At 40.9% G+C, this 16,470-nt stretch overlaps 2 protein-coding genes across 5 annotated transcripts in view; one reads left to right on the top strand and one right to left on the bottom strand.

Annotated features, from left to right (window-relative positions):
• melk (maternal embryonic leucine zipper kinase) overlaps window positions 1–16,470 on the top strand; it is a 35,482-nt gene that overhangs the window by 12,300 nt on the left and 6,712 nt on the right. The window lies entirely within an intron of this gene.
• The window catches only part of pax5 (paired box 5), a 54,577-nt gene continuing 51,236 nt past the window's right edge, over window positions 13,130–16,470 (bottom strand). For all 4 annotated transcript variants that reach the window (XM_040145404.1, XM_040145406.1, XM_040145407.1 and 1 more), the window contains 2 exons: window positions 15,154–15,240; window positions 13,130–13,240 (listed from right to left, as the gene is read on the bottom strand). In XM_040145404.1, the coding sequence (XP_040001338.1) occupies window positions 13,158–13,240; window positions 15,154–15,240 (170 nt within the window). In that variant the 3' untranslated portion in view covers window positions 13,130–13,157. The remainder of the gene's footprint in view (window positions 13,241–15,153; window positions 15,241–16,470) is intronic.

Below are 16,470 nucleotides of genomic sequence, written 5' to 3'. Positions count from 1 at the left end.
TTGCAGTATAGTGCAGTGTTCACGTCATCCGGGATGCAGGGTAGAGATGGCAAAGCTTCCCATGTATAGGACTTGCAAACATTCCTGTTATCAGACAACTTAAGACTGTTGTATGATTGTACAGATGGTCATGCGAGGATTAAAACTAATGTATCTAACGGCATAGTGTACTTTCCATTAAATTTGCGTTCAATGACTTGAACAATGGATATGAGACGACATGAGACAGCAGTGTTTACTTGATTTTCAGGCATTTCCGTATTATTAAGTGCCAAGCCCGATATGTTTGAGCTTTGAGGAAAATACAACTTTCCTTTTGGTAAGGAAAGGACTTGAAAGTTGATGTAAACACCATTTTAAAAGCCAGGAAGTTGAAGAAAAGTCTAGAAAAAGTGGTTTTCCCTCTAGATATCCTCCAGACATTTATATCGACATTTGGATATTCTGACACTTACGTTAAACCTTATATTTTAAGGAAAACCCTTCCACAAATGTTCAAACTCTGTGTTTTTGCCTATTTGCTAGCCAATATAAGCTTAGTGGGTGATGACGGAGTGATTACCTCACGTACTCAAATATCATATTATACTAATATATTATTTAATTGATTTTCAGCATTTTTTTTACCAAACTATATCGTGTGTGGCCCTGTAAATGCTCCAATGAACTTAACTACTGCACTAGTTTAATTAAGATTTTTTTGTTGCTAAGTTTGTAGCACTTGTTATGAAAGTCGCTGTGGTGTTTAGGGACTGCATTTCCCAGAGATCACCTGTAAATCAAACTGCTAAGGGCAGCACTGGACATCTTTTTTTTCTTTTTTTTTTTTTCTTTTAGTTATTTTCATTTTCATTTTCTGTGTCGTTAGTCTGTGCAGCTAGCTTTTGCAGTTGCTGCTACTGCTAACTAGCATGCTGACAAACCTGTTGCTGCCAGAGCTTCATAACATGGGTTTCTGACTAGCAGGAGGCTTTACCCACTAGAACCTAGACATTGTAAAAAACAATCACACACTCATTCACTATTCCCATACAATAAACACTTACAGTGCTCACAGTAGTGTACTCTACACTACTTTCAGACACTTCGGGGTCATTGTCACTTTGTGCCATCACTGGCAGGTGTAGTGTCATAAAACTGTAATTTTCACATTTATTCAAGGCAAAGCATTGCATTGTAGGCTTTTTAGCAAAAAGTAGTCGTACTATTTTTGTTCCATTGTGGGAGTTTATGTCAAAAAGTAAATGTGGTGCACCAGGTACCAAACTGGGAGTGATTTCAGACACAGCAAATGTAAACAACAGCAAATGTCGAGAAAAAGTAAAAAAAAAGTGCAAAACTGCCAACACTCTTTGAGTTGGGGGATCTTTGGGAAGTGCGGTTCAAAAACACCACAGTAAGACCCATCATGGATGCCTATATCAGCAAACACTAGTACTTTTATAGATATGTAATGTCACTGAAACCTAATGTGTTTGCTCAACTTGGGGTGGAAAAAGGGCTAGGCTGCTAAAGCATTAAGAACTAACACAATAATCAGCAAGAGGGAGGTAGGAGGACCATGTGGAACAAGGAGCGCAGCAGTGAAAGGTTTCTCTGGAGGAGGAGGAGGAGGGAGTGTTTTTGCGAGGGTCAGTCCTGTTTGTGCGTCTCTGCTGTCAAAGCCTCTCCTGCAGCACCAGACGAGGTTAAGACTTAAGAGGCCGGCCCCTCTCACACTGCCTCTCCCTCAGCACTGACAGCTCGTAGACACACACCCACACACACACACACACACACACACACACACACACACATAGACAACAGTACTCCCAACATGCATTGTCTTAAACTACCCACTTTACCCCAATCCAGATACATCCTTTTTAACCTATCCCCCCTTCCTCTCTATCTCCTCTTTTCCCTGTCTCGTTCTCTCCCTTTGCTTCAGTTACTTTCATCGTTTTTCTGTTTCTATCTTTCTTCTCTCTCTCTCTTTCTCTTTCTCTCTCTCTCTCTCTCTAATTGGTCTCCACTAGGTTAGCTTAGACAGGCCTATTCATCATAACACCATCCTCAGAGACAAATCCTCAGGGAGCGAGGGGGAGATAGACGGAGTCAGGCGGGAGGGCGAGAGGGTCTGCCGCTTGTCAACCCACTCCTCTGCTCTTTTTTCCCTCCTTTCTCCCTTTTTCTCCCTCCCTCGTCTCTCTGCTCAGTTTATAGATGTCAGTTTTGCAGAGGGAAGAGGTGGGTGAGGGAGGTAAGGAGGGGGGGAGGGAATGTAGACACATTAGTTAGGCTATTAGTTCAACAAGCTGCTTCCATGCCTGTCAGTGGTCCGACCTACACACACGCACACACTCGTGTCTGACATTTGTTACAAGTAGTATCTGTGTGGGAGAGCGATTGTGAGTGACGGGCTGAGGGAGGAAAAAAAACTTTACATCAAACTCACATGTCTTGTCATTTCTGGTGTCCGGGGGGGGAGGGCTTAATGAGTGAAACACAGCACATAAGCACTCTGTACAAGCCTCTCTCATCTTTACCACTGTCACTCTTTAATGCATCTCTGTGACTTGTGTGTGTGTGTGTGTGTGTGTGTGTGTGTGTGTGTGTGTGTGTGTGTGTGTGTGTGTGAACATGGACATTGCTGTAAAGGGCAATGAGAAGCATGTAAATGCTCATTCTGTGAGGTCCAAATATCTTCCGTGATAAGGTCAAACCACATTTTTTCAGAGTGTCAGAGAGTTTCTCTTCGTTTTATTAGCCAACACTCAGACCAGCAGAGGACTGGCTTGCTTATCTTCAGATCTGTGAATGATTTGTTTTTAAAAAGATTTGCTTGAGTTGCAAAGTGATAAAACCAAATGATTAAAAGTGATGATAAACACAGGTGGCAAAGACAGGTGTAAGGTTTCTTTACAACAGTGGTTCCCAACCTTTTTGGCTTGTGATCCCTTAAAATGAAACAATGGTGGGGCTTTAAGATGTCAAGTCATCTAGTAATTTACAAACAAAAAGCTTAGGTTAGAAAAAAGTGAGAAACAGTTAACATTACACATAGATAGATAGACATTTTGACCCTGAATTACAAGGTCCTTTGGGTGGTGGGTGGTCATTTTGACCCCCAGTTTGAGAAACGTAACATTTAACCTCAAACAGCACTTTGTAAAAGGAATCCACCATATTAAATTATAACTCTGGTTTATTATAAGTTGGGCCTTATTTTCACCGTCATTTCTATCAGTTAAGAAAACATGGTACCCACCAAAGTAATCGTTGAGACCTTGGAAAACAGTGACATTGCTACAATGAAGTCATGAGCAGTCAGATGCTCAGACAGGTTGTAAAGAAGGCAATAGTTTAGCCAGATTATCTAAGCCATTTCATTTGAAGGTAAAAACAAGCATGAGCACGCCCTAAAATGTCGCAGTAATTCCTCACTGCACAAAACAGTGTGCATGCGCAATTACTGTATGCTGTATGCAAGAATTGGAGGCTAAAGTGTAGGAGGTCGATCTGTAAAGTGAGAATGTTTAAAAACAGTCTGGGTGATAATTTTCCCATTCACTTTCTCTTACACGAAAGTTTAGCTAACCTGGGGATTTGTGTAGAACCCAGAACTACATCCATATTGAGCAATTCCACACCACACGATTCATGTCCAGCGCCATTGTTCGTGGCCAATGCAAGAAGTACCTTAACTTCACCTTAAAGTAAAGGTGCCTTTCGAATAGTAAGGGTGTGGAGTTAGGGGTGGGGGATGGGTGTGTAGCATGTCTGACTTTTATGCAGGAGAGGGGAGTTTGTGTCATAGAGCTGCAATTAAAATTCAAACCATAACCATATTCTTCCCCTAACCTTAACTATAATGTACTATACAGTTACTGTAGAAAGCAGGAATTTTAAAAAATGTGATATTGGGCTTTTGAAGAATAATCCAATACTGATGTTCTTGTCTGGTGATACAGTTGTTAAAACTTGTATGATCATCTAACTGCGGGGGTGTTTCTTGCCATGTCTGAATTATTTTTTGGTGAATGTCACCATGTTTTCCAGATCTCAGCAATGAACTTGATGAATACAGTGATATTGGAACCAATAGGAATGATGGTCAAACCTACAAAAATAAGATCCCAAGTTTTAATAAATTGTTTTTGCTTTAAATAAATGAATACAAAATAATAATTAATACCCAGTGTTTACATGTCAGGTGCACAACTTGTGTAATGTTGCTTCACCTCAAACACATAATGTGAATGCAGGACAAATGCACTCGGAGACGGTAAAGAGTGGATAGTGAGCAAAGATGGCAGAGAGTGGGGATGCAAACACAGCAGCTGCCATGAATATGCAACACATGTATTAGCAATCTCTATGCTCCATCCTTTTCCTCTACGTTTTGTCAGTTTCTCTTTTCCTTCTACTACTGTTTGATTCACACGCTCTGCTCTCTCACTCCTAATATCTCTTCAGCATCTCTTCTTCTTATCCCTCCTCTCTCTCTCTCCTGTATGAGCCCCTCTTCACTAATCAGCTGAGGCCCAATTATACTCAGTTGGCCCCACATGTCCTCTCTACAGGGGCTCTGGGGGGCCAAAATATACCGATGCTGACTGACGTTAATTTGCATGACTTCTTGGCCTCCATAAGTACCACTGTTGTCTGTCTTCTGGTCTTGTATAGGAAGCCAGAGGAGGAGGGAGAGGAAGGGATAAGGAGGAGAGGTAGAACGTGTCACTACGTAGTCATGTTATGTAATCTGGAGCAATTGGAGCAGAGTAAAGAGGGCAGAGGGTGTCGCGCTGCTTTCTAACTAACTAAGCACTGTCAAAGCTTTATTTTTCAAGCAGACATTGATCTGACAGATCATACATGAGCGCTACATCTGTCAGACAACTGTTGTTACTGACGGTCAACGACTGAGCGAATATCTTTAGTCTACAAGTATACCTTTTTTTTGTTTGTTCTTTTTTTACACTATAACGGTGCTTTGAAGAGAAATAACAATTTATTTTATAGTACCTGGCAACCAGTCTCAAAATTTTGGACTTAAGGGGTAAACCGACCGTTCAGTGGGATCCCACTTCAGAAAACTAAATCAGATGAAATATAGGCTATTTATATCTGAACTGTGCCTGTATAATCTTGTTTTTTCTTGATTTTTTTCTTTTTCATTTCATTTCTTTTTCATTTTTTTTAAATGTGTTGTTTTCCATGTTTCTGTTTATAGCCTATGTGAAAAATTGATGATTTATCATAAAAATCCATGCCTAATTCTAACTCTACATCCTCATAACTTGTATCATACCTAATGTCTGTGTCCCCGAACACTTCAGATTGTTTGTTTGACAGTTAGTTTTTGGCAATTAGATTAATTAAAATTTGCTTGGTGATGTACACCATGAAAGCACCATACAAACTACAAACTTTTGGGGAAATGTGTAAGTCTGTGAAAGGGCCCAATAGGGTCCACAGCTCATTTTTGCACTGAGACCCCCTAGTGATTTAATCCAGCCCTGGTAGCTGCAATAAATCAGTAATGATTAGCTTTTACTTAAGTGTTTATCCTATATCATATAATTCATTCTTACATAACCTAACAGGGTTACTTTTTGTTGGCAAGGAACCAAAATGAGCCTAGACGCACACACACATGCACACACAAAAGTGCACTGTGCCGTTCTGGTATCCTGGGCAGGCACCCAAGCTGCGGACAGCCCGGCCTGTGTCTCAAGCTGGGTATGTGCTGTTTTCTGTGTGTGTGGCGTGTTGTCGCCATGTCATGGCTTGTGTCCTATTATCACCCCTCTCCCCATACCTCCTCCTCCTTCCCTCCACACACAAACACACACACACACCTCTGCCCACTCCTGGGCTCGGCTAGCAGCCAAGACTGCAGCACTGGGACACTCCATTCACTCAGATTGGTGAGGTGAGGCGAGGGAGGGGGTTTAGCTGTGTCCCTCCACCGCCTCCAGACAGACGCCCCAAGATGAGATTTGCATCCCCACGAAAGGAAGCGCAGCTGTGGGGTCACACTCAGACACAAACAACCTCCAGCTTTGGAGGTCTCCGACTGTCCAAACTGAGGTGGGGTGTTGAGGAATGTGACATTTACACCGGCAATAATTATGTGTGTGTATTGTTTGTATGCATGTTGATGTAAAGGTGCATCTAAACATTGACACAGAACCTGTAACTTCCAAAAAATTATTTTTATTCTGAAGGACCAATAAAATTATGGCAAATATTTACAAATAATTACTTCTTAGCTTCACATTACAGGTACATAAATGGAATAATTCACCAACAACAGTCACTCAGGTGGACGGATGGACAGGTACACAGACTGAGTATGAAGAGATGCATCAAGCAAACTGCAATTTAATATTTCACAGTAAACTCAAACCCAGGAAATAAAATATTATTAACAATAGAAATATAAAAAATAAGCATAATATCAAATTCACCATTTATTTCCAGTTTTCTGAACAAAATTGGTCACAATTCAGGAACAAAAAACTAAACAAAAAAAAATCAAGGAGAGAAATCAAGTGATATGATATCTTTGGCAAATTCGCACTGCAGTAAAATACATTCAAATATTAAGACAACACACAACACACAAAGAGAAAAAACACCAAGTTTTTGTTTGCAACTACTAGAAAATCGAATAAAAAACATACACATTTTCTTAAAGAAGCATTTCTTTTACTTTTTTTAAATCCTCCCCTCCAGAATATTTGAAGGCATTTCTTATCTTCATTTTGTGTTTGTATCTGTAGGTCTTTTCTGCTATTTTATAATTGTTTTTGTACAAGAATCTATCATTTAAAACAGGCATCACAGGCTTTGGTGAATAATGTTACAGATATGTTTTCTTTTCGTCGGATTTGATTTTGAGGAATAGAGCAAGATAAATCGTTAAAACCTAATTTTTTTCTTTGCGTCTGTCTTTGCAGTTTGATGTATTTCTTTCTGTCGTCTGTTTGTTCTTTTTTTTTTTTTTTTTTTTACCAAAATGTCACAGATATAAATATCTCTTTAACACCCCAGATAGGAAGCCATGGACACAAAAAAAAACTCCAGATTGTTACACGAAAGGCCACAGTAAGGTGAAAAATCATGTTTTTTTTGTTTTTTTTTTTGATTGAAACATCTGCTTAAAAAGCACAGTCGACTTTTGTAGGCTGAGTTGTGTGTATTTCTCCTCTTCCACAGTTGGATAGTATTAAGATGTACAGAACATTGTAACACTTCAGTATGAGATCTGTCCAGAGCCTAGTTATATCAGCAAGCATGAAACAGATTGTGCCACTAATTGCTGTCAAGATGTGATGCTGAAATCCCCTCAGGTTTTATGAAGGCAGTAGCCATCTTCATGGATACATATTGAGATACAGTCAGGCGGTGCACACTTGGTGAGAAATCATAACAAAGAAAAAAACTAATTTGCATTTATTTCAGTTTACTTTTTGACTTGGAACTGGGATAAAAATTCAGGATGCAATTGTATTTTCATGGACAGTAAACTGGCAGTGCTGGAAATAAAACGTCTTTGTATGATCTCAAATTAGTGTTTCTTTGTGTTTTAAATGCTCTATAGCTGCATGAAGAGAAAACTGAATATGAGATATGATCTCCCGGAATATTCTTGGCCAAATAAAATTACTGGAAGCAAAATTGCCATTGAAATGACCTCACTGTGGCACAAAACACCCTGCTTCATTCCTCTGCAGAATTTCTGACAGGACAGTGAGCATCACGTCTGAATAGTCAGAGAGAAAAGTAAGAGGAAAAGGATTAACAAGGCTTTCTGAAGAAAGAGGGAGGACTTTTTGAGGAAGGTCACAGGCCTGAAATCAACAGAATAGTTGTAATATTCCTAATCCTGGTGGTGTGGCAGTTCTACGGGAGGGGAGGAAGGGAGAGAGGAGGGAAGACGATTGCATGAGATATGATGAGATTAGGGCTGAGGGAGGGGGAGAAAAAAGATGGGGATGAGCTTCTGATGGCACAGCAGGTTTGGCCTTCCCTGGGGAACACAGGGGCATGAGAGGAGGGGCAATCACCACTCTGCAAAGGACAAAGGGAGGGAGAGAGTGTGTGCGTGTACTTTATATATGTGCATGTGTTTATGTGTGTGTGTGTGTGTGTGTGTGTGTGTGTGTGTGTGTGTGTGTGTGTGTGTGTGTGTGTGTGTGTGGCCTGTGCCCACGATGCTTCCTACTGTACCACCCACAATGACAGTCTCCCCTCATCGCTGCAGTCAATGTCACGGCTGCCAATCGAAACTACTGAGGGCCAGTGAGGACCCTTTCTCTCCCCATGTGAACCAGTTAGGTCAAAGCAATGGCAAGGCAAGCTGTGTCACTATGAGATGCATAGCTAACAAATAATCCTGTTAATGTATATCTGGAGTCTTGGCTACACCAGAGAACGGGCCTTGAGTTTGGCCTGTTTGGCGTCGCAGCTTCTTGTGAGCAGACAAGATGCACAACCGGATTCACCTCCTCAAGGAGAACGACTTTCAATCAATATTTCTTCATGTTTACAGTAGTGTGTGTGTGTGTGTGTGTGTGTGTGTGTGTGTGTGTGTGTGTGTGTGTGTGTGTGTGTGTGTGTGTGTGTGTGTGTGCGTGCGTGTGTGTGTGTGATCTGTGTTCGTGTGTTTGTGTGTTTGTGAAAAAGGGGTGTAATTCGTTTATAAGATGCTCTTGTTAATAAAAAAGCAATCTCGATGAACAGACTTGTAATATGTCTGTTGTTTACTTGGCCTTTTTGTATATTTTGTGCCTTTTTTCAATGTTCACTCATTGTGAAACTAGTGGGTCCTGTTTAGCCTCCATCCAGGGCTGTATACCTTGTGTCGCAGTCTTGCATGGATATCTCGCCGAATTTGGACATTTCAGTAACAGACACGCACACAAAATTTGATATAGGAAGAATACTGAAAATTTAAACTCAATGGACGGTTGCAAATCTCTTCTGGGACTTTAAAGTTGGAAAAAAAACAACAAAGGGTATCTGTAAAGTAACAGCAACACTGAGAGTCCACAGCTGTGCGGCTCTGTGAGGCTGTACTTAGATGCAGCAGCGCTGTGAGCTAAATGCTAACATTGGCATACTCACATGCTCACAGTGAAATAGCTATAATGTTTACCATGTTCACCATTTGTTTACAGCAAACTAGATGAAAAGTCAGGGGGATCACCAAAGTGATTACAGGTTATCCAGAGGGGGACCTGAATGTCTTGACCAAATGTCATGACAATCCATCCAATGGGCGTTAAGATATTCCAGTCTGGACCAAAATGGAGGCCTAACCAACTGACAGTCAGACCAATGCTGCCACACCTACAGTCACACTGCCAGCATGGCTAAAAAGCATTATTTATTCCAACAGAGAAAGGTCTCTTTATTTACGTCAATATAGGGCAGGACTCCTTCCCAATGGAGCGCTCAGTGCTGCCACTAGTGGCTGGAAACTATACCGCAGTAATACTAGCTATTAAACCGTAATCTCATTTATACATCTTCAGGCCGAGCACTGCTCCAGTCAATGAGTGGGGAAGGAGTCTGCGCCATCTTTGATTTGACATGGCTTATATTGACTTTAATGAATTAGACATTTCTTAGAATAAATTTAGTTTTTTGCTATTTTATTGGATGTTGTTTTTTTTTTTTAAGATGGTAGATGGCTAAGAAGATTTTAAATCCGATGAGTTTGTATTTTCAACATTATCTCTGTCACAAATTTTACGAGAGGATCTGTGACTGAAATGTCCATGTGATGGGAGATATGCTGGACTGTGATGCAAAGTATACATTGCTAGATCGAGGGTAGGCCCTTTCATTAGAACTGCAATGATACTGTTTATATTATGAAAATTATCGTCTGACGTTGGTATTGAAATAACTCTATGCTACTTGTTTGTGGAAGGCTCTATATGATCTACAACTGTGTCTTGCATGGGCAGATAGACGGAGTTTTGTTTAAGCAATTGCAGGGAGGGACGCTGAATCTTGTTTTAGTGACTCGTGGTCAGTCAGGGGGTTGTTGACATATAAAACTAAAGGCACTGTCCTTGTTTTCAGCTGGTGTGGTTCAGGTTCAATAATGCCTCAGAAAGATCAAGAGAGAAAGACAGAAATAAGGAAAGGCTCCCACTGCAGTGCATGCTGGCAGCAGGGCAGGTGAGCCATTATAAGAATCTTCTTTAGAGTTGTGTATGCACAACTTTTAAGGTCTACAAATGTAATAGGATCCACTCTATCACTATTTCAAAACCCAGGAACAACAAAGATTGAGAAACTAACAGCTTTGTTCAGTGTTCATAGGTATATGTTTATATAGCTATATTTTATGTCTCACGCTGCAGATTTGGTGCCTCCAATCTGTTAGCTAGTAAAACTACACAGTAGCAATGAAGCGCTACGGTCAGCCACACATACCCAAAACAAACAATCAAACAAAATATATGTAAACACTTGCAGACGATGGCTAAAACAACACCACACACCTCTTAATTTTTTTATCGTAAAGAAAGCTCCCTCACTAAAATCTAAAGTCAATTGTGAGTAATCGAAATTGCTATTGACATTATGACTTCTCTTCTCTTTCACTGATTACTGTACAAATCTTGTATGGACAGAAGTGAGACAGGAAGCTACGTACAGGTTTAGGAAGATATTGCCCTCTCACAAGATCAACATCACGGACCCTCAAATGTTTGGCAGGGAAAACACATTGATTTCAGATCAGCGCTGAAGGGCAAATCTGTCCTACTCTGTCTGTACATTGAGTGGGTAAGGCCTCAACCCTGGTGTCATGCATTGTCACAGCGCAGAACTGATGTAGGAGACAAACAAAACAAAAAAAACAGTTTCACTTGTTTTTTTCACGCAAGCAATGTTTTTATAGAAACAATTTCAGGATGTTGAACAGCACAAGGACAAGCACTCAAGAAGAGGAGAAGAAGTACTTCATGGTTCTAAAAGGAAGTCAAAAAGTAAAATGGCGCCTTTAAATGATGATTGAGTCTCTTTGTGCTTTTGTAGTTAGTCAGCCGATCCACTAGGGGGGGCCCATCTTTGGGGAATTTAAAGAGAGAAATAGAAAGAGAGCGAGAGAGAGAGAGAAAGAGAGGGTGCCAACGCTTCCTGGCTCTTCTTTTGAATATTCAGGAAGCAGATAAAAATATCGTCTCATGGCACCTGTGTCAACTGATACCAGGCAACAAACTATAAACAAGAAAATCGCAATCGGATCACATTTATAAACAAAGACTTCTTTTCATATTGAAAGTTTTTAAGATTTCATATTTCACTGCATCGTCGTCATCATCATCATCATCATCATCATCATCACCACTATTCTAGCACAACAGTGTGACACATATTATAAATCATTACAGGCATTCACACTCATCACGGAGTGCAGCGCAGAAAAGCTTCTTAATATATTACTCTGTGTCTCCTCCATTATAAATAGCTCTTGATCAGGACTAAGTCTTGGCTGGGGAGGTAGGATAGCACCTTCCTGTACGATGACACTCCCTGGTTGATTCGATTTTGGTCTGATGTGAACATGTTCAGCACTGTTCTTTTTACAGTAGAGGGCTCAGATTTAATGCTGTGCTTTACTGAAAGGCCTGTCCGTTACTCAGTGGCATCCAGAGCACTTTGAATGCAAGCGGGGATGTGAAGTTTACAGTTTTCCCTGTTGGGGAACTGCAAACACATTAGGATCAGGCTACAACCACTGAATGCGACTGTTGGCTAAACCCCACCCCTGATGTCAATTATCCCATCACAGCCTAGCAACTGGAACTAGGCACGGCAGACCTGTCAAGCTTTGGATTTCTCTGGGGCTGTCGTAAGAGCAACACTTGGCATTTAAAGAGTTCGGAGTGCAGGCTTACAGTCTTTCCAAAACCTCAAGCAGAAAGTGTAACATTAGATTAAACTATGCGTTTATTTTCTCTAATGTAAACTGCAAATGTTAGAATGAGTGGCTAACTGGTTTGTTACCTACAGTGGTAACCTAGTATTACTTCCAATCCCAAGAAACACATCATTAACTAACTACGTTAGCTTGTGGGGTTACAGGTTACGTGAAAAAAAGCCCCTTCATGCTATCACCGTTACCCAAGATAGAATTATATTTGCCATAGACATTAGTCCTCATCCTAAAAGCCTGTTCTTTTGTAACATTAAAAATTACAACATACCATTTGAAGATACGAAAAAGTATATGTCAGCTTAATTTGCTTGCAGCTGATTAAATCTCCCAGTGACATTCGCCCGCTAGAAACGATAAGCTGTTTTTGTCTACTTCTGTCTGAAATCAGAGACACGTTGTTTCAAATATCACTAAAATTTTGTTATGGTGTAAACTGCTTATGTGCTGAGCGAGACCGGAAAGCTTGACAGGTGTAATAACAGTAAAAAAAAAGGGGGGCGGGGCTTAGCAAACAGTTGTAAAACTAAAGGCTCCCGTTAAAAATTATGGCATCCCATTTATTAAGCATTGTGATCCCAGGGGAAATGTGTTGAATTTGCAGCAAAGATAGTAGAATGATAATGATATGCGTGATTTTGGTCATTCAAAGATATGAGAGTTGGATTGTCTTGTCTTCACCATAGCATAGAAAATTGATTGATTGATGTCAGGTCATAAAAAGACTGTTTGAAAAAGTGATTTTGCTTCAATCAGCTCAATTAATTTTTTCAAAAATATTCCCAACCTGAAAACACAACATTTTACCCAGAAGATCACAATACAGAGAGTTTCAATCACTGCTGCACACATAGTCCACTGACCTCTTGGGTTTGTAGATGATTGGTTAAAAACAAGATAGGGATACCAAGCCTTGATATATCATAGGTTCCAAATTACCTGCTTACAAAATCTTGTGATCGGTCCTATATCTATCAGTTATACTACTACCATGCCTGTGATCATAACAGTAATACCAATACAGTATGTCTGCGTTGTAGCCCAGTAGTGGGTTTGTTGGTGTAAGTGTCAATCAAGGAAAATTCAAACTTCACTGACGTCAAAGATTCGTGCGTAGGCAGGCTTGTACTGAGCGGTGACGGTGCTATCCATCCCTCCCTCCCTCCCTCGTCTCCTTCTCCTTATCCTACTCTTCTCTCGGTAGGAAGGGTCAGTGGCGGTCGTAGGCGGAGGCTGTTGCAGTGGCCGCAGGGCCCGCGCCCCGTGACGTCGCACTGTAGTAGTACGGTGACCCTGGGGGAGAAACGCAGACACGTTTTATTCAATTCTCTTAAATACCGGGAGGCTCAACGAAAAAAATTTAGAAAGTACAGAATGAGAATGACATTAGTTAAAGGAGGAGTCCAGTTCATTACAACCTTGGTCTTGTTTTTTCGGTAGGCCTCATTTCTATTGGTTAAAGTGACATTGGACTCACCAAATTAACATGGTGACATTCATACAATATTGTCAACAGTTTAACCAGATTATTTAAACCCGCGTTCATTAGATTTGGCCACTTGGGGGCAGCACAACAAGCTGTAAAAAACAATTTTGACATACCTGTCTAATCACCTTACTAAAGTGACATGGCAAACTTGTTAGCAAATAGTCGTAATTGCCTACAAATCCAGCAGACACAAAGATGCATTAGCATGTCTCAGATAGTGTACATTGGGTTTATCAGAGCCTTTTGCTGAAAACCGGAAAAATCTGGAAAAGGGGCTGATGAAAGCGACGAGAGTGAAACAGTTAAGTTGGGGAATCTAAAACCAAAACTATGAGCTGAAAGACACTCATCCCACAGCACTGAGGTGAACTGCATCAGAATCGGATGATAATTCTCGTTGGGTTCATCACTACAAGTGACAGATGATTGCCTTGCGGCTCCGCTCGTTATTCTTTCTCCATTGGACTTCTGAAGCTATGTCGTTGCGCTCACAGATCTCAGCAATTAACTCGGCGAGTGCAATTTTTATTTCAGATAGTAATGATGTTTAAAATGACAAAAATAAGACCGTAGTTGTAATGAATCAGAATGATCCTTTAACTACTTGTGGTTACTGAGTGTAAATGCAGTGTAAATGTGGAATGAGTAGCTTCAATTTTCTGTCGAGATTATATTTTACTTTGAATGTGAACAGTGAAAGCCAGGGAATGAGATGACATGAGCCGATGAAGCTAATGACAGAAAAAATTAGTTTCCCTTTCATGTAAAACCAATAACATGAACTCAGTCTACATGTCCTCACACTCTTCGCTTTTAGTGATGCCCTCCTCTCTCTCTCTCTCTCTCTCCCACTCATTCACACACACACACACACACACACACACACACACACACACACACACACACACACACACACACACACACACACACACACACACACACACACACACGCACAAAGACACACACTCACACAAGATCTAAGTGACAGTCTAAGCTGACACACTGAGTACAGCTCTACTACTACTGATCCCTTGAGTCTATTCTCTCCTCGGGGAAAAGGTCAATTCAATACTGTAACCCCACACTCACACATCTTAATACACACAGAAAAAAAAACTGCCTACACACACACACACACACCCACACACACACACACACACACACACACACACACACACACACACACACACACACACACACAAAGACACACACTAACACACACCTGTCTCTGTCACTTCCATCAATCAGCCAAGCTCTGTGTTGACAGGTTATGTCTGTCCACAGTCCAGGTAATCTCAGGAGGCTCTTTGGGGAAGTGAGGCATTAAGCCGGCCTGACAAACTACTTAGTCTCACTCAAGACTTCAGACGCCCTCTCGCCCCTTTTGCCTCTTTATTTAACTCCCTTTTCTTCCATTTGTCACTTCTTCTCTCATCCTTCCCTGCCATTCCTTCGTATCACAGCCCCTCTGTTCCCCTCCCATCAATCTTAAAGCTTTCAGTGTCTCCTAATTTGCATCTTGTCTTTATATTATGTGTCCGCTCATCCGTTATCATACTACAGTCTCTTACAGTTTCTCCTTCTCTGCTCTACCATCACCTGTCCTAATGTTTGCACCTTCTTCTGTACATACACCTGAATCACCGCACACACTTTTAATTAACGTCTAATCTTTCATTTTCTTTCTCTCTCTCTTTGTCTCCTTTTCTCCACCTACCTTGCATTTGTCCTGCCTGGCTGGTGAAGAGACTGGAGGAGCAGCCAATTTCCGTCCCCAGGAGAGACCCATAATCCTGCTGAAACACTGGGGACAGAGGGATGGAGGGAAGGAGGGAGAAGGAGAAGTAAGGAGAGGAAAGGGTTGGGGCACACTACAGGTCAGCACAGCACTGACCCCTCTCACCTATTGACCTATTACACCGTCACCCCTTGAACCTTTCACCTTTAAACATGACCCCTGAAATGGCTCCCTAGACAATGACTTTGACACTGACTGTTTTTGTCTCAGGGTTAATTTGTCCAGTTAAACGCTGATGCAAAAGCGTGAAGACATTTTTGGGATGTTACTTTTGAGTTAAGATTTGTTTGCCATGAGGTGCCATATGTTAGTCGCTGGTAGTGTTATTGATTCATTGACATTAAAGAATAAGGCTGGTGAAGATCCCACAGAAGGACCACCACTAATAGTGTGTTAGTAAGTCTCTCGGCACTTTCCAATTTCCCTTTCCTGCCTGTGGCTCTCAGCCCCAAGCCCATTGTTTACTGCTTAAGATGTAAATCTTTAAAAAGGGGTTGTGAGTATATAGTTTCACTCTTAAAATAAGTATTTTCTTAAAACAGCCGCAGCTTTCTCTTAACTCAGTTTAAACAGGACTATATAGTCCATTTGTTGGGGACTATTTTCAGAAGTGGATTTGGTGCTGTAGCGAGTATTTATGGCAGCCGCTCATTGTATGTGGGATTGCCTCAAAATAAAGTACTTTATTTGGATTTGTTGACAATAAAAGAAATACAGAATGTCACCAGCGTTATCCTTTAACTGAGCGTATGAGTCCTGTAATCGTATATTTTCAACCCAGCTCTGAGTGAATGACAAAGAAAGAAAATGACAGAAGCAAACATGGCCGGGCCAAGCCTCAACACAACATGACAAAAAATTCAACCAACCACAACTGAAGATGTGTTTTTCTAATCTTTGATAATGCTCTCAGATCTCACTCCAGGGTGCCTAATAGGACACTGTGTTCTCACTCTTGTCGTGTCACGTTGCCTCTCAGTGTGAATTAGCTCATAGGCTATAAACTAAAGTTGCCTGCTGACTATTGTTGCAACCTAATCTGCACTGTATGGTATCAAATTCAAATTCAACTTTGATTTATTGGCATGACCACGGTTAAATACACTCACGCCAAAGTAGGTTTTTCAAGATTTAAAATGTAAGTATAAAAATAAAAATGTAAGAGAGAAGACAAGAAATACTTTACACATTCCTCCACTATATAATCTATAAAACACTATCACCTATCACTGCCAA

Source organism: Xiphias gladius, chromosome 15 (genome assembly GCF_016859285.1).
Source record: "Xiphias gladius isolate SHS-SW01 ecotype Sanya breed wild chromosome 15, ASM1685928v1, whole genome shotgun sequence".
Taxonomy (NCBI): domain Eukaryota; kingdom Metazoa; phylum Chordata; class Actinopteri; order Istiophoriformes; family Xiphiidae; genus Xiphias; species Xiphias gladius.
The sequence above is the reverse complement of the archived record's forward strand: the minus strand, read 5'-3'. Positions and strand labels throughout refer to the sequence as shown.